The 17,054-nt window shown below is 48.9% G+C and overlaps 1 protein-coding gene across 14 annotated transcripts in view; it reads right to left on the bottom strand.

Annotated features, from left to right (window-relative positions):
• Positions 1 to 17,054, bottom strand: part of CEP250 (centrosomal protein 250) — a 51,989-nt gene that overhangs the window by 24,735 nt on the left and 10,200 nt on the right. For 7 of the 14 annotated variants that reach the window (XM_059406884.1, XM_059406885.1, XM_059406876.1 and 4 more), the window contains exons 2-15: positions 15,038 to 15,109; positions 13,920 to 13,976; positions 12,905 to 12,987; positions 12,496 to 12,661; positions 11,664 to 11,770; positions 11,176 to 11,427; positions 9,532 to 9,628; positions 7,683 to 7,790; positions 6,975 to 7,136; positions 6,046 to 6,224; positions 5,527 to 5,709; positions 3,079 to 3,223; positions 2,093 to 2,239; positions 1,155 to 1,385 (exon numbers count right to left, since the gene is read on the bottom strand). In XM_059406884.1, coding sequence (XP_059262867.1) covers positions 1,155 to 1,385; positions 2,093 to 2,239; positions 3,079 to 3,223; positions 5,527 to 5,709; positions 6,046 to 6,224; positions 6,975 to 7,136; positions 7,683 to 7,790; positions 9,532 to 9,628; positions 11,176 to 11,427; positions 11,664 to 11,770; positions 12,496 to 12,661; positions 12,905 to 12,987; positions 13,920 to 13,976; positions 15,038 to 15,109 — 1,989 coding nt within the window. Of the gene's footprint in view, positions 1 to 1,154; positions 1,386 to 2,092; positions 2,240 to 3,078; positions 3,224 to 5,526; positions 5,710 to 6,045; positions 6,225 to 6,974; positions 7,137 to 7,682; positions 7,791 to 9,531; positions 9,629 to 11,175; positions 11,428 to 11,663; positions 11,771 to 12,495; positions 12,662 to 12,904; positions 12,988 to 13,919; positions 13,977 to 14,450; positions 14,748 to 15,037; positions 15,110 to 15,862; positions 15,950 to 17,054 lie in introns of all 14 variants that reach the window. The other 7 variants (XM_059406878.1, XM_059406877.1, XM_059406882.1 and 4 more) reach the window with 7 other exon arrangements.

The raw sequence follows: 17,054 nt of genomic DNA, 5'->3' as shown, positions 1-17,054 counted from the left end.
CTCAAGTCATGATCTCAGGGTTGTAAGATTGAGCCCCATGTTGGGTCTGTGGGCTTCGTGCTCAGCATTGTGTCTCCTTAAGTGCTCTCTCCCTCTCTTTCTGCCCCTTCTTTTTTTTTTTTTTTTTTAAGATTTTATTTTTATTTATTTGACAGAGAGAGATATCACAAGTAGGCGGAGAGGCAGGCAGAGAGAAAAGAGAGGAGGAAGCAGGCTTTCCACGGAGCAGAGAGCCCGATGAAGGGCTCGATCCCAGGACCCTGGGATCATGACCTGAGCCGAAAGCAGAAGGCCTTAACCCACTGGGCCACCCAGGCGCCCCCTTTCTGCCCCTTCTTAATGCTCTTGCATCCTCTCTCTCTCTCTAAAATAAATAAATAAATCTTAAAAAAAAATGATGTAAGAATAAAAACAAGTAAAACACAGCCTTGTCTTCAAGGAGCTTTTGGTCTAATGGTGGAGACTATAAATGGATTATACCACCGTGTGTCTTATGTGTGGTGTGGTAGCTGGAATATCTGGAGGTAGAGTACCTAGGAAAGGCATCTAATTCAAGCCAGAGGGTGTGAGTTGCTGGAGGAACTGAAGGATTCCTACAGAAATTCTCTTTAAAACTGGAAGGTGGGGGGGGAAATACCTGGGTGGCTCAGTTGAGCCACTGCCCTTGGCTCAGGTCATGATCCCAGCGTCCTGGGATCGAGTCTTACATCAGGCTCCTTGCTCAGCAGGGAGCCTGCTTCTCTGCCTGCTTGTGTGCCTGCTCTCTCTTGCTCTCTCTGACAAATAAATAAAATCGTAAAAAAAAAAAAAATCAAAACTGGAAGGTGGGGCGACTGGGTGGCTCAGTCATTGGGTGTCTGCCTTTGGCTCAGGTCATGGTCCCAGGGTCCTGGGATCGAGTCCCACATCGGGCTCCCTGCTCAATGGGAAGCCTGCTTCTCTCTCTCCTACTACCCCTGCTTGTGTTCCCCGCACCCCATAAGATAAACAAAATCTTAAAAAAAAAATCGGAGGATGTATCCCAAACTAGTAATATCAGTCATTTTTAGGAAGTAAGATCTTCCCACTTTCTGAACCATTTCTGTTGAGTTTTCATCTTTTACGACGGGTTTGTGCGATACCTTCGTGTAATGGCATCAGATCTGTCCTCTCACCTCGCTGAGCTTCTCCTGAATTTCTTCCTTCTCTTCTTGGATGCCCCTGAGGTCTGCCTGCAGCTCAGCCCTGCTCCCCTCCGCCTTCTGCAGCTGAGCCTCCAAGACAGTGTTCTTCTCCCGAAGGGCTTCCCGGCCCCTCTCGGCCTCCGCCAGGCCCAGCTGCAAAGTGTTTCTCGCCTGCTCTGCTGCTTCCATTCTGCGGCACACAGACTGGTTCTCCTGTTCGAGCTACTGGTCAGAACGGGAAAGGCATCAAAGACCAATGGTTACAGCTTACGGATCAAGTGCTAAGACAGAAAACCGAGGGAGATGGGACTCTGTTCTCCAAAGAGGAACACAGGAGGGCTTATGGGAGAGGCAGACTATGTGCATTCGTTTGCTCTGGTGCCTGTGTTCCAGGCACTGGGTGGGTTGATGCTGTGGATGGTGATTAAAAGGCAAAAACGCTTACTCAAAGAATTCAGAATAAAAGGACTCTGGAACATTTCCAGGGCTCAAGGTAACAGTGGTAGTGAAGAGCCATGTTACATCTGCAACCCATAGAGAAGACTCTTTGAGATGTAGGCTCTTCAGCAGATCCTTTTCTGGTGATTGCTATTATCTCATGCAATGAGATTAAACACCTTGTCTTCCTTTCAGAGGATGCGGGCCTTCTTCCTGGCCCTGGTGATTTTACCCTACAGCCCGTAAGTGGTTCTGTGGAGGTGTGAAAGGGGACTATTTTTAATGGCCAAACCCAGGTGTTATAGTCTTGGCTGTCCTCTGCACCCCCAATGCTCCTTTTGCTCATCTCAGGACTACATTTAGGAGCTGAGTTGTCTTGGGCTGATCTATTACAGACTCCTCCCGGTTATGGGCATCAGGTCTACCAGTCACTGGCTGGCCTTGCGTCAGGGCCCAGACCTACCCTACAGATCAGAGAAGTCTTTGCTTACCTGGAGAAGCTGCTGGTTCAGTCCAACTTTATCTAAGGCCAAAGCCTCATTTAAGGCACTGAGCTTGATAGCAGCAGCCCGAAGATCGGCAACCTCAGCCTTCAGGCTGTTCTCAGAACTTGACAGTTCGGAAACTGACTGTTCTGCCTAAAAACAAGGAGAGTTAAAGGGATGCCTTGTGCCAGCTTTCCTGCCACAGTGAGCAGCTCACGTCCCCAACACCTGCTGCTGTCCTTGTACAGAGAACACTCTTCCTTCCCTTACATTTGAAACAAGTTTTCCCTCTCTCCCTTCCTTCCTTCAATCACAGAGAAGTAGGAGAGGAGCTCACGGTAGAGGCAAAGACATCAGGATGTACAAACAACTAGAACTGCAAGGACATCCCAGGCAATGTAAGCCCACAGTGCTCTGCAAATTATTTACTGTGTTTATTCGGTTTGGGGGAATCAGAATTCTATGTTTGGCAGAAGAGCTGGCAGCGAAGGTGGGTATTGAGCGGTGAGGAAGAGTTGTGGGTAGAAGGAGAGGAAGGACGCAGTCCAGCCAAAGGGAAGAGGAGCCCACAAGCAGCGGAGGCAGGAAAGAGCAGCGTGAAGCCGGAGAACATCACGTGATCAGTGCCAGGTGGCAGGAGTCGAGGTGGATGGGGAGTTAAGAAAGGATCTGGAGAGAGGAAGAGGCTGGGAACAGTTTGGGGCAGATGCAAAGGGCTTTGAACGTGTCACCAAGCAGCTGGGAAGCCACTGAATGATTACAGGAAGGAGATCGACGTCACCAGATTTACACTTTGGAAAACCATTCTAACTCCAGCCTAGAGAGTCCATTGGGAGGGACAGAGGCCAAAAGCAGAGGCAACTAAGTGATGTAGGAAATATGAAGGGTCGTGCCTGGGTAGGTGAAGAATGAATGAGTCAGGCTGCATGCCTTTTGCCTAGAAACACAACTCTCTAAAACCCCCCTCACCTTCCCCAAGCAAGCCCACCTACCCTGGTCAGCGCCAAGGTCACTTCTGTTTGCTCCTGCCTCAGCAACTCCCTTTCCAGGCGACTTGCCTCCAAGGCCTCCCGAAGAGTGATGAGCTCACTGAGCGATTCTGACTGTCTGGCTTCCAGGCCCACCAGCATCTCCTGACTAGGATGGAAAGGAGAGGAGGCTGGGGCCAGTCTCAGGGGGTGGCCACACCCCAAAAGGTAACAGGAGTGTGATTACGCTTGTCACGCAAAAGGATGAAGAAGGTCCCTAAAAACCATGAACTCCATGGTTTATTTCTAAATAATAAGAACTCCAGGACATATAAAGTGAAAAAAGTCAGACATTGGGAGAAATTAAGAATATGCATAGGCCAGCTCATTCGGTAGAACATGAAAGTCTTACTCTCAGAGTCATGGTTGAGGCCCCATGTTGGGTGTTGGAGTCTACTTAAAATAAAACAATAGGGGCGCCTGGGTGGCTCAGTGGGTTAAAGCCTCTGCCTTCAGCTAGGGTCATGATCCCAGAGTCCTGGGATCGAGCCCCGCATTGGGCTCTCTGCTCAGTGGGGAGCCTGCTTCCCACCTGCCTCTCTGCTTACTTGTGATCTCTGTCAAATAAATAAAATCTTTAAAAAAATAAAAATAAAATAAAATAAAATAAAAACAATAAAATTTTGTTTAAAAAAGGAATATATGCATGTATTTGCATGAAGCAGATGGAAAGACAATCAACAAAGCAGTTTAAGAGGTTGCCTATAGAAGCAAGGGAAATGGCATGAATGAAACAGAGAAGCGGATCTCTGAGTTTGTCTTTTTTTTTTTTAAAGGGAAACGCTGGGGAGGAGTTGAGGGAGAGGGAGAGAGAGGCTTTTAAGCAGGCTCCATGCCCAGCTCTAGACCCTGTGATCATGACCTGAGCCGAAATCAAGAGTTGGGTCCTTTAACCGATTGAGCCACGCAGTCACCCCTGTGTTTGTCTTTTTTAATAGTTTTGACTTTCAGGTCATAATAAATATTGATATATGTATTACCAGTTCACACTAATTAAATTTAAAAACATAATTATCTTTGTGGGTTGTCTATTCTCCTTAGTATGGGGGAGACCATCCTTGCATGAGTCATGATTCTTATAGTAGTCCTTCAAGATTCCATTATCCGTGCCTCCTGCTGCAAGGAGCGAGAGCGCAGGGGAAGAGGGGAATGTACCAGAGGGGAAGAACACAGGCCCCGCTACCAGTTACTGAAGACCTACCACATGCCGGCTCTATGCCAGCATTTTGCAAGACAGTGCTCTAACCTTCCCACGGATCCTTCAAGGTAAATACTATCATCCCCATTTTTTTTTTTAAGATTTTATTTATTTACTTGAGGGAGAATGAGTGAGAGAGAGCATGAGAGAGGAGAAGGTCAGAGGGAGAAGCAGACTCCCCCAGGAGCTGGGAGCCTGATACGGGACTTGATCCTGGAAGTTCGGGATCATGACCTGAGCCGATGGCAGTTGCTCAACCAACTGAGCCACCCAGGCGCCCTATAATTCCCATTTTATACAAATAAAATAATCTACCCAAGCGGCAGAGCCATAATTTTAACTAAGATTTCACCAGCTCAAAAGTCCTTGCTTTTTCTATGACATATATGGGCATTTATAGATTCGCTAGGTCTCTTGATTCTGGAATTCCCTTTCTCTTTCTTTCTTTCTTTCTTTTTTTTTGAAGATTTATTTATTTGACACACAGAGAGAGATCACAAGTAGGCAGAGAGACAGGGGGAAGCAAGCTCCCCGCTGAGCAGAGTGCCCGATGTGGGACTCGATCCCAGGACCCCGAGATCATGACCTGAGCCGAAGGCAGCGGCCTAACCCACTGAGCCACCCAGGCGCCCCTGGAATTCCCTTTCTTAATGCACTCATCTCCCATTACTACCTGGGAAAAGTCCTACCCTCCAGCCAGCCTAGCCTACTCTGTATATGCCACGAATCTGCTGCATTCTTTTCTTTGCTAATCTGTCCCTCTGGCCCCTCTCCCACTCTCTACCAATCAAAATATGTCCAGGCCCAGCTCAAAGACCACCCCCTCCTCCATGAGGCTTTCCATTATCAACCGTCACTCTCATGCATCCAAAGGACCCAGCTGGAAGCTCTGGTTTCCTCATACTTCATCTGGCCTCATGCCACAGTTTGCTATTTACTTGTCTGTTTTCCCCATGAGACTGCAACTGCTTGAGATCAGGGCCTGGGTCTTACTAGTTCCTGTACCCCGCAGTGCTTCAGCCCTTAGCGGGGCTCAGAAAAGCCTGGGTGAACTTGCTGTATGCAGCCTTCTGCAAAAGGAGCAGAGTAAGCTAGTGGAAACCCACTGCACGCCAGGCTTCGATTTACTCCACTTCCTATGAGACGGGAGTGGGTGGAGGAGAGTGTGGAATTGAAGGGACCATCAAGCCCCAGGGAGGAGGGGACACACGTACAGGCGCTCCCTTTCCCGGACAGCCTGGTGCAGCTCCTCCTGCTGCTCCTCCTTCTCGCCCTGAGCGGAGTCCCCCTGCAACTGAAGCTCCACGTTCGTCCTCCGTAGCCGCCACGCCTCCTGCTCCAGCACCTCCAGCTGCTGCTGCAGCTCTGCCCTGGTCTTCTGCAGCAGCTCGCGCTCCCTGGAACAAGCAGAACCTCCTGGAACAAACCTTGGAACCTCCAATCCTTCCCGGAAGCAGACATCACAGGATCAAAGGACAGACGTGTTATTTCCTTTCAAAATCTCATCTTCCCTTTTGAGCAGGGAACTTTTTTTTTTTTTTTTAACTCATCACAAAGACCCCAAAGTGAGTGAGCAGGAATAAGCAGAACACAAAGCAAGACATCCCTGGACAACCCTGGGGGTGAGGGCGGGCAGGGACAGGCAACCAGAAACATCCAGGGAGTGAGCAAATGGCTGGATGAGGACTGAGCCGGGAGTGGGGCGGGGGAAGGATGAACAGCCCCCTGCTCACTTGCTAAGAGACTCCACTTCCCCCTGGAGGTCCACGGTCTGCCCTGCCAGAGTGTCCCGCTCTCCAGTGAGCTTCTGCAGTCGCTGTCTCAAGGCCTTGCCTTCCTCCTCCCACTGATCATGCTGTTGCCGCAAGGAGCTCATAGCTTCCTGGCAGCCCGAAAGCTGCTGCCTTAAGTCCTATGGAGGGAGAGGGACAGAAGTGAGATGGTGACCAAGAGGGCAGAATGAAGCTCCCTGAGAGTGGGGCTGGGTGAGGCAGCTGAGGGTTGCCAAGGATAAGGGTAAGCCAGGAATAGAGACGTGGCCAGTCAAGACGACAGAGGATGAGAGATGACTACTGGGCTTCTGTGCTGCCTGGAGTCTTGGGGCCCATCATCTTCAGATGTGAGCTGGGGCGCGATCACGGAGAGGGTTAAGTGTGGCTGGAACCCTTAGAGTCGGGAACACTTACACTACACTTTGTGTAGTGCTATACAAAGATGGCATGCCAAGGGAAGCATACCACTGGGCACACAGAATGTGCCTATTAGTCACAAGGACAACTGGGCAGACACCGGGAGATTCTAATGAACACTTTGGGAACGTTGAAAATACCTCAAGAATGGTCAACATAGTGGAAAGGGCAGTGCAGGGACCCCTTTGTGGCTCAGTCGGTTGGGCGACTGCCTTCGGCTCAGGTCATGATCCTGGAGTCTCAGGATCGAGTCCTGCATTGGGCTCCCTGCTTGGCAGGGAGTCTGCTTCTCCCTCTGACTTCCCCGCTGTCATGCTCTCTCTCTCTCTCATTCTCTCTTTCTCAAATAAATAAATAAAATCTTTAAAAAAAAAAAAAGGAAAGGGACAGTCCAGGTGAGGAAGGTACCTGGGGCACAGAGCAGTTCGGACACACCCATACCCATGGCTGAGGAGGAATGGTCAGATTCTCACCTGCACAGCCTGGCGTCTTCGAGTCACCACTGAACGCACCAGAATAAGGGCCTTTTCTGGGTCCTGGGAATCAAACTGGGAGGAGAGGCCACTAGCGTCCAACCCCAAGGAGCAATCCTCACCACAGCCTTGGGCCATGCTGTCCCCTTCTTCCACCATGACCTGAAACCCAACACGGTAGAGTCACTACCCTACTGACCAAGGCAGAAGTCCGCACAGAAGACTAACTAGAAGACTAACTTGAGAAGACTAATCCTGGACAAACCTGACATTTTCCTTCTCACGTCTTTTCCCCTGCAGATGGGCGGAGGGTATCTGAGAGCAAAAAGGATTGGTTCCTCCAATCCCTCACCTTTGGTCACCCAAACATAGGACTAGCAAGAAGGCTAGAGTACTCTCTGAGGCAATTAACAAAAGAAGAAATGAAGAAAGGAAAGGGTACTGATGTAACAAAGACCAGAGTCCAGCCACTGGCCTGAGACTTGCAGATGGCAATAAGGAACAGGGTCTCTTCCAGTAGGCAGGGCCAGCACGTGAATGCTTAGCTACCCCTGAGCAAGCCCATCCTCAAAGACACTCAGAGAACTCGTTCCTCAAAGACCCTAAGCCCAAGCATCTCAGAATGTGGAAACCTAGGCATGACTAAGAGGACAAGGAGGCCTGCGGAGCAGTGAGCCATGATCCGGTTTCCACAAACAGAAGGCTTACCAGTACCTGGGTTATATCCCTGATCACCTGCTGTAAAGACAGCTTCTCCTCTTGGGCACTCCTACTGAGAGATGCCTCGTGTTCCATTAATTCTGCATGATTTGTCTCCTGAACAGGGAACAAGACAGAGCTGTGAGCCAAACTTGCAGAAGTATCTACCGTTCCGGGCTCCAAATGAATCAGAAGCTCATTCTGTCTCTTCGGTCAACGCTACTTTTTCCCTGACCACAGGTGAATCCTACTGTTGTCCCAGGACTCTGAGGACAGTGGGATGTGGTGATTAAGAGTTCAGAGTAAGCAAATCAGAGCTCCAAATGGGAATGCCTAGGTTAGAGTTCTTACTCGATCACATCCTAGCTTGGCAACCTTAGGCTGCTGCTTCTTTGAGCTTCTTTTCTCTTTAAAAAAAGAGAAAATTAACAGCAACTACTTCACAGATTTGTGTTGAGGCTTAAATGAAAAAGATGCACGTAAGTTACTCAACACAGTGCCTGGCACAAAGAAAATGCTCAATGAATGACAGGGGTCATGGGAGGGAGGGTGGCAGCTGTCCCTGAACATCAAAGCGATCCTGGAGACCTAAGGCTAGACCAGAGAAACCCCAAGCCCCAGAGCTTTCCTCAGTTTTTCTGATCATACTGTTAGTGAAAGCCTGAAGACATACACTTGCAGCTGTGTTTTCTTTGGCCTGCACAGAACTTGAACTGACATTTATAAACTGAGAGATTTTGAGAGATTTTATGAATTGAGAAATTCTGACTTTCCGGTTTTTCTCAAAAAGTTAACAGATGAGCCACACCAGCTTCCAGGTCCCCACAGCAATAATTTTCTGAAGTTGAACAGTGGGTGCCTCTGCTAGAGGAGACTTGTATTTTTTGGGGTTCCATGGTCCCTACGATGCCTCCTTGTTTCCTTAATATTGAGATCAAGTGTCCTCTCCTGTACTCAAAACGAACTATGACAGCGCTGGGCAACCAACCAGAATCCGTACAACTGAACCCACTTTACTCTTCGGCATTATCTAGGCACTGCAGACATTGGACTTTGCAAATTTCTGACCAAAGGGAACCAAAAGGCACAAGTAACTGAGTCCCCGCTGAGCCCAGCTTGGATAAGAAGACCAGAGGTTTGCATGTAGATGGTCATTCAGGATCTGTCTAAAGAGAAAGATCTGAAAATTCTAAGAAACTAAAGGAAATGTGGAATTAAGCCAGAAGTTCTAATTAGTCGAACCTTCAGAGAGTCCCTTTGATAATATCTCTGGCAGATGAGAAGCCAGGGACACGAACCTCACTCTTCCACAGGACAGACTTCTCAACGATGGAGGCTCTCTTGCTGGTAGACAAATTGTCCCAGCCTATAGCTTCTAGTCACCGACACTGCCTGTGCCGACCCGAAAACATTAAACAAGCCAACTCCTTCCCCCTATGTCAGTCCTTCAGGTCTGTGGCAGCGGCCATTATGTCTTCCCTCAAGCCCTTCTCTCTCCAAGCTGACCGTTGCCACATTCCTCAGTTGTTCCCCATGTGACTGGGTTTTGAATCTCTCACACAACCCCACCCTTTGCCAGTGTGCCTCGAAACGCGTGTCCCACTCTCTCTGAGGAGGACATACTGGGTGTGCACATCATTGTAGTTTCCTCAGGAATGCAGGAGGGACGGGACGCAGTATTTACTGATGAAGGAATAAATCAATGAGTTAATTAATTGTCAGATTCAGCCAACATTTTTTTTTTTTTTTTGGTTTTTATCAAGGCACATTTAACTGGTATCCTGCATCATCTGTCCATAAAGGAAAAGGAACCTACAGGCCCACTCCCAACTCCTTTCCAGAACAAATGGTCACGTACCAGGATCTCCACTGTCTCTCTCAGAGCTTCTAGCATCTTCTCATAATCCTTATTTTGTTTCTGAGCCTGGGTCAGCAGAGCAGAGAGTTCGGTCACCCTGAAGAGAGAGCACAGCACTATCATCCCGGAGGCCCACTGAGGTGGACAGGCCTATCATGTAGCACACCCCAGCCCCAACAGACACCCCCACTGCAGCCCCCCCACAGCTACCTGGGCACCCCCACCCCTGTACTCCCTGAGTACCACATAACGCTATAGCCTTGAACTGGGGTGAAAGGCAGGAGTCAAAAGGCACTCAGACACATGCAGGGATTTACCACATCTCATGGCTGGAGCACGTGTTTGAGGGCCCGAGAGCTGAAGGAAAGCCCTGGGCCAGGCCTTTCCAGGCCCCACTTGGTCTTGAAGTCAAGCACCCTGAAGCCAATAAGAACATCAGAGTTGCCACATGGGAGAGTCCCCAGGTCCCTCTAGCCCAAGGGTCTCTGATAAGGAAAATGAAGGGGTAATTTGGGGAAGATTATGGTCAACCTCTGTGATATTAACCTCAAAGTTCAGGGAAATCATCATATAACTCTGTCACTTAATGCTACATCTTGGAGCTCAGTACCTAGTATTCTATGGGTAGCTAAATAAATATTTTTTTAAAGTTTTTATATTTTTTAAAGTAATCTCTAAACCTAGCAGGGACTCAAACACATGACCCCAAGATCCAGAGCTGCACATTCTACCAAGCCAGCCAGGCACCCCTAAATAAATATTTCTTAAATAATGTTATTTAGGAGTTAAAATTATTTTTTTTCAAGTCTTAATAATTAATAAAAAATATCTAAGAGCTTTCATTCACTGTATGGCTATTCATTTAATCCTTGTATCTTTCAACAAACATTCTTTGAATGTTACTCTACAGTAGATGAAATGCCAAGCACTGGAGACACAGACTTAACTAAGACATGGTCTCTCTGTCCTTCCCAACCCAACCCAAAACAAACTGCTATTTATATCCACCACCAATAGGTGGTGACACAACCCTAGCCATGGGGTATAAGCCCCAACCTGTCCAGAAATTCAAATGGGGCTCTTTGTTCAGGTCCCTGCCCTTCTTACTATTATTTTTAAAAAATCTATTTTGTCATAATCCAAAACAAAAACAAAAACCCCCAAAACTAAATAATCAGAGAGAAACAGTGGGATCAAAGCTGTAACAAGCAAGTCAAAAGGCCACACCAGGGCATAGAAATTTAACAGGCTACTGAGTTCAGAGAAGGGTTCTCAGAACCATGCCTTAAAGGATAAGGTGGAGGCAGAAGGGAGGGAAGCGTTCCAGGCTAAGGTCAGCATGTACCAAGGCAGGGAAGCATGGAAGAGCTTGGCTGTTCTGGGAATGGGAGTAGGTTGGTGTTGACAGACAACAGTCACCATTAGGTCTATAAATCAACAGGAGAAAAGCTGAGCTGCAAGACAGTCTGAGGGCAGAGGGCAGTGACATGGCCCCAACTGTGGCTTCAAACTAGACTCCCTCTGGCACCTCTCCTTGCCCTCCGGTGCGGGGGAACGCTCTTCACACCCCACCCCCAACTCCTATCAGCTGTCTCGGTCCCCCTAAGGGAGTCACCACCCTCGGCAGACCCCAGCCCATCTCACCGATCCTGTAGCTCAGCCTTCTCCAGATCGCCCTGACTCTTCAGCTGCATTAACTCCTGGCTCCTTTCATGGGCCTCCTTCTCCAGCTCCTGGGTCTTGGTTAGTAGAAGCAGCAGCTGGCTTGGCTCATTGCCATCCAGTCTCCCAGAGCCCTCAGACTCTCGAGACTGGGCACCCACAGTCAAGCGCAGACAGCAGGTCAGCAGGGACCCCGAAAGCCTCACATGCTCAGCCTTGAGCTCCGTCAGGTCTCTGAGTACAAGGCAGGAAAGAGCGGACTCTGGTAAGCATGGATTAAGGGAGCATCGAGATCAGGCCCAGTAAAGCTTGAGGAGCAGGTCTGGGAAAATCATCTGAATCCAGCAATATCCTCCCTCCCCCACCCACTCTTCCATCCCCTTCTACTTCATGCCCCGCTGCTACAGCAGCCCACTGCCCTAAGTCTAGAATCAGCAGGGGCAAACCTCCCTTCCTAAACCCACACTAACCTGTCAGTAGCTGACTTCATTTCCAGGAAATGGCGTCGGAAGGTCACCACCTCCCGCCACAGACCAAGAAGGCGACCGTGCTCCCCTTTCAGGTAGCCCTTGAAGAACTGTGTATTCAGAAACCCAGGTCATGTCAAAGGGCAGAGGTCCATCTTTTGCCAGCACAAGAGTCTTGCATTCCTCCTGACTACTCGGGGGAGGGAAGGAGGGACTTACAGGAGAGAGCTTATGAACGGGGGTCTCTATTCAAGTCACACTGAAGTGTTTAATAAAGTTAGCAGTGGCATTTAAGAAGTCGAAGGGTTTGAGATGGCATATGACCTTCCTCTGAGCGGATTAGAAAAAGATAAACAGTTGTTGCTAAGCCGCCATTACTACCACAGACTTACAGTGAGGACTAGCACAGTGCCTGGCACCCAGAAAAGACTCGGGAAACATTCGTTTCCTTGCACTGGGATCTGAAAAGTCCCAGGGTCTTTATCTGGTCTTTCTTTCCCATTTGGTTTCAATAGCTACCTCCTTAGCTTCTAGATATGCAGACCTCCAGAAGAAGGGAGTCAGCAAGCTTTCAGATCCTTCTAGAACCAAAGCTAGTCCCTCATGCAGGAACAGAGGTGCTCTGAGTGTCATGCCACCTGCTAGCAAAACCTCGACGAGGCAGGTAAGGACAGGAGTCAGCCGAGAGCCGAGGCAGGGCAAAGTCGCCAGTCGGAGTGGGGAGGAGAGCCGGGGACTCTAGTGACAGCTGAGCTTCCATCCAGGTCCTCAAGGTACTCTTTTCCAGCACTGACCAGGCTGGTGCCTAGAGTGCAAGCCCTCCTGTTCCTCCTACCTCCTGCTCCATCTGCCACTGGCTCTCCTTCCTCATTAGCTCATCCCGGGCTCGGCTCCAGTCCACTGTCAGCTTTTCCACATCTTCCCGAAGCGCTTTATTCACCATGTCAGCTTTTTCCATGTGCAGTCGAAGCTGGGTGTTCACCTCTGCTAGACTCTCACACCTGCACTGGGGAGGGGCAGGAGCAAGTGCAAAATAAAGGCTTGATCCAACCCTTGGACCTCTTGGAGTAAGACGACAAACACTGGAATTTTCCATTGCCAGGGACTGGAGGGCTAAGGCTGAGGTCCGTGGTTTGAGCCCTATTAGCACTCAGGGCCGAGGTACCCCCTCTGCCTTTTCAACCCACAGGCCACCAGAATCGCCTGCCCCCACCTCCCCGACCAGAGAACTTGGGGTTCATCACCTCTGTTGTTCCTCCTCCAATCGGACCAGCAGCTGCTCCAGGTTCGGCTCCTCCACGCTTTCCCACCTCTGTGGGGTTGGTCCCTTAGCCAGACAGAAACAAGATTTTTTTTTACCACCAAAGAGAACACCATTCAGACCAATGGCTTGATGCCCCCTTCTGCAGCCACCTGCTTTCTTTCTATTCCTCCTCTCCGGTGTTAGCAATATGCCTCTTTACTCCACCACTACATCCTGAAGGTAAATCCACTGCATCCCCTTCTCCAAAAGTGAACCAGTAATGTCTCCTGAAAGACGGCGCTGGGTAGGGAAAAGAGCTTTCAACCCAAGAAGTGTAAGATAGAGCTCTCACTAGCAGCCTTGACTTCTACTACACTACATTTTGGAGTGTGGGAAGTTATTCAACTTCTCTGAGCCACAAAGTCTTCGCAAAATGAAGGAGACACCGTTCCTCATAGAAAGTTGCCCCGTAGATCGTTATATGACAATGCCTAATGGCGCCTGGCCTACACGGAATGGTGCTCAGTAAGTTTTGTTTTTTCCCTTCCTCTGAGAGAACTTTTCTGAGGGTAATGTGAGAAGGTGCCAAGAGAGAGCTGGAACAAAGGCAATGAGTTTTTCAAAGCCCGTTCTACCCAGCCAACCGCACAAATAAATTCCTCTGCCACAAACATGTTTAGGCTTGCAAAGCCCCACATCTAAGACAGATAAACACTGACACCTTCTGGAGGAAAAATGCATTTCTTCCCTCTGATTCCACATCCTCTCTAGTCTGATTAAATCTCCTGAAGCTACATTTTGTCCTCAGAGAGCCAAGGGTTGGTGGCTGACAGGCCCAGAATAGCCAATCCAATCAGAGTATCTGTGGGATAAAGCTCTCAGGGACTGAAGAGAGGAAGGACTTCCACCAAACACGGCCTTGTCACACCCCAGTCTCCATCAATCAGCAAACAAGGCCTTCCTCGCAGGTATATTCACTGAGGGCTCTGGGGGCGACACAAAACAGTCTCACTCACCCCAGTGGCTTCCAGCTGTTTCTCCAGCTCTTGACACCAGGTCCGGTACTGCAACACCTGAGGCAAACAGAGCAGGGTGTGGGTGACGGTCACAGCTGGTACCAACAGCCCAAACCAAAGGCCCAGGAAGATTTGGGACAAACCCTGTGTGAACAGTGTCTGGGTGACAACAGCGGGGTAAGGCCATAACATTTCATCATTTCCATTTGGTCAGTTAATAATACTCTCCCCATGCCTGTTGTATCGGAGGGGTAAGAGTACAGGCTTTGGAACCAGAAAACACCGGACCAGGTCCTCGCTCTAGCCGAGGGGAGGAAACATAGACAACCCACTTAGCCCTTGGGACCGCCATCTTTAAAAGCGACAGGATCGATCTCTCCTGGAGTAGTTGTGAGCGTCACAGGAGAGGCTGCTGAGGGACATTCCCACTACATGGCTCTGTCTCCTGGAACCCTTATCCCACCTCAGCTTGGGATGTTCTCAGTGCTTGGGGGTGTTCTCTTCGCCTCCCTGGATGGGCTGCTGCCTCACCTTGGCCTGCAGCTTCCTCACGAGGGTTGCCTGCCTCTGCTGGGCCTCCTGGGAGCTCTTCAGCTTCCGCCAGGAGGCGGCTTGGTTCTCTGCCATCTGTTGCTGTAGCGCCAGTACTTGCTCCTCCAGCACCAGCTGCAGTGCCTGGGGCTTCATATTGTTCAAGCCGGGGCCTCCCGTCTCCATGGGAGCATCAGACAGGTAAGCCCACAGGCCCCTATTCAGCCAGAGGCTGCTCAGTCCCGGTAAGGTCTCTAATCATTCCTGTGCCACTTGAGCTGGGGACCTCCTCTTGAGCTGGGGACCAAAGCACACAGAGGAGATGAAAGGAATGTCTGGGTGATTCAAATTTACTCATCAAACATTCACTAGATCTGACAAAGCTGCGTTGGGGAAAGTGAGTGGATTCCTTTACTACAGGATCCATCAGAGCCTTTAAAATACTAACATGGACCCTAATCTCTAAAGGGGGGGGTGGGCTAAGCATCATTTCCCAAATTCACTGGATCATGAGACAACCTCAGAGAACCAGGGTTTTCTGGCACACCTTCAGGAACTCTGCACTAGATCAAGAGCGCTCAGTTTACCTGCATGTTCCTGGTGCTTGGCACAGTGCCTATGAGCCATCTGTAGAAGGAATCCCTGAAGGTGTTTCTAGTCTAGTTGGGGAGAAAGACATAATCACAACACAATGTAGTCCGTGTGATCATGACAGAGATGTTAATGACAGGAAGGATAAATAGTGGACTGGCATTTAACCCAATCTGCTGGTCTGTGAACTGTGTGAATCACCACCATGGTTAATCCTTATCAGGTATGTCTATGGGTCAGCCACAGTTCACTGCTTTACCCGTGCTAGGTCATTCTGTCATCCCAAGAATCTTGAAACCTTCCAATGCCTTCCTATCACACTTCAGCAGAAGTGATATTAGAACTCTTTGTACACGGATGAAGAAACTGAAGCTTACAAAGAAAGCTTAAGCCTCCGTTAAGAAATTAAAAAGGTTAAGCAAGTTGTCAAAGTTCATACAGTTTGCATTCAGTTATTAGGGATTTGAATACCAGCAAGTCTGACCATCTGATGAAGAAACAGAGTAGCAGGCATTTCAGGCCAGGAGGGTCCATTAAGACAGCAGGGGATGCAGTGGGAAGGCAGGGGGAGGGGGAAGGAATCACCTTCAGTAGGATAGCAAACTTTAGTTAAGATAGCAAACCTCCTCACCCAGCAGGAGCTAGGCCAAAACAAGGCAATGGGCCATCTCCAGGGGCAGAGGGGAGACAGGGACAGGGGGACGCCAGCCTAAGCAGAGAGCTTGGAAAAGACATGGAGAGGGGGAGGCATGGTGGTCAGGAAGAGTTTGGGGCACCAATTCAAGCTCTGCCTCTAATGGGCTCTGTGATCTCAAACATACCATTTCCCTTCCAGTCCCTCATCCATGAATGAAGGTTCCCAGCCATGTTACCTCTGAGTTTCTGAGGCTTCTGAAACACACAATAACCTGGGAGGAGGGGGGTAGGTTAGAGCTCTCATTTTATTAACCCTGAGACATGAGATTCGCACTAGAAGGGTTAAGGAATATTTGTTTTTCCAATTACCTATCAAGAAAATAGAAAATTAGAGCTGCCCTCTTGGTCCAGCCAGCACCCCATCAGTGTGAACATCTGAAGAAAGTGGTATATACAGTGATGAAGAAAGTAGTATATACAGCAAATGCAAATCTAACATTTGCATATACACTGGGAGTTTCAGGGGCCCCAAATCCCTTTAATGCACCAAACTGCTGACTTCCTACATCCTGGCTCAAATGCCATCTCCTATCATGTCATCCCAGATGTACTCGGGAAGAGTTAATCACTTTTATAGCTGCATATATGACCCTATGTATTTAAGACATTTATATATATATAACTGTATATATAATACAGAAAGAGTCTAATGACTATATTACATCTTATGATTATTAATTGTCTATCTTCTCTACTAATCTGTGAATTCGCAAAAGCAGAAGCTGTCTAATTCATTTTGGTCATTAGGATGCTGAGGAAACACATGTGGGCCTCACTCAAGGCAGATCTAAAACCTTAGCAGAGGTTTGAAACGTGACCTGCTCATTCTTTTCCACCATTATGCGGCCTCTGCCAAGCTTTTAAGAATTCAAATTAGGTACACACATTTTCCACTGGGAGAATGCACACGAAAATGCTTATTTCTGGGGGTGCCCAGGTGGCGCAAATGGTTGAGTGGCTGACTCTTGGTGTTAGCTCAGGTCATGATCTCAGGGTCATGGGATTGAGCCCCAAGCCTAGCTCTGTACTCAGCTTAGGGGTGAGGAGGGGTGGGGGTGGTTGGGGGGTAAGGGAGTCCGCTTTAGATTCTCTCTCCCTCTCCCTGCCCCTCTCACTTGTGTGTGCACCAGCACTCTCTCTCTAAAATAAAGAAATAAATTTAAAAAAAAATAAGGATTTCTGGCTCCTTTGGAAAAGCAGAATATCTAGTGACCTGTGACCCGCATCCCTACAAAGCAACGACCAGCTGTAGTTAAGAGTGTTTGCCCCTCGAGGATGCGGAGAAAGGGGAACCCTCCTACACTGTTGGTGGGAATG

This window comes from Mustela nigripes, chromosome 7 (genome assembly GCF_022355385.1).
Source record: "Mustela nigripes isolate SB6536 chromosome 7, MUSNIG.SB6536, whole genome shotgun sequence".
Taxonomy (NCBI): Eukaryota; Metazoa; Chordata; class Mammalia; order Carnivora; family Mustelidae; genus Mustela; species Mustela nigripes.
This window is presented reverse-complemented; position numbering and strand designations above follow the sequence as displayed.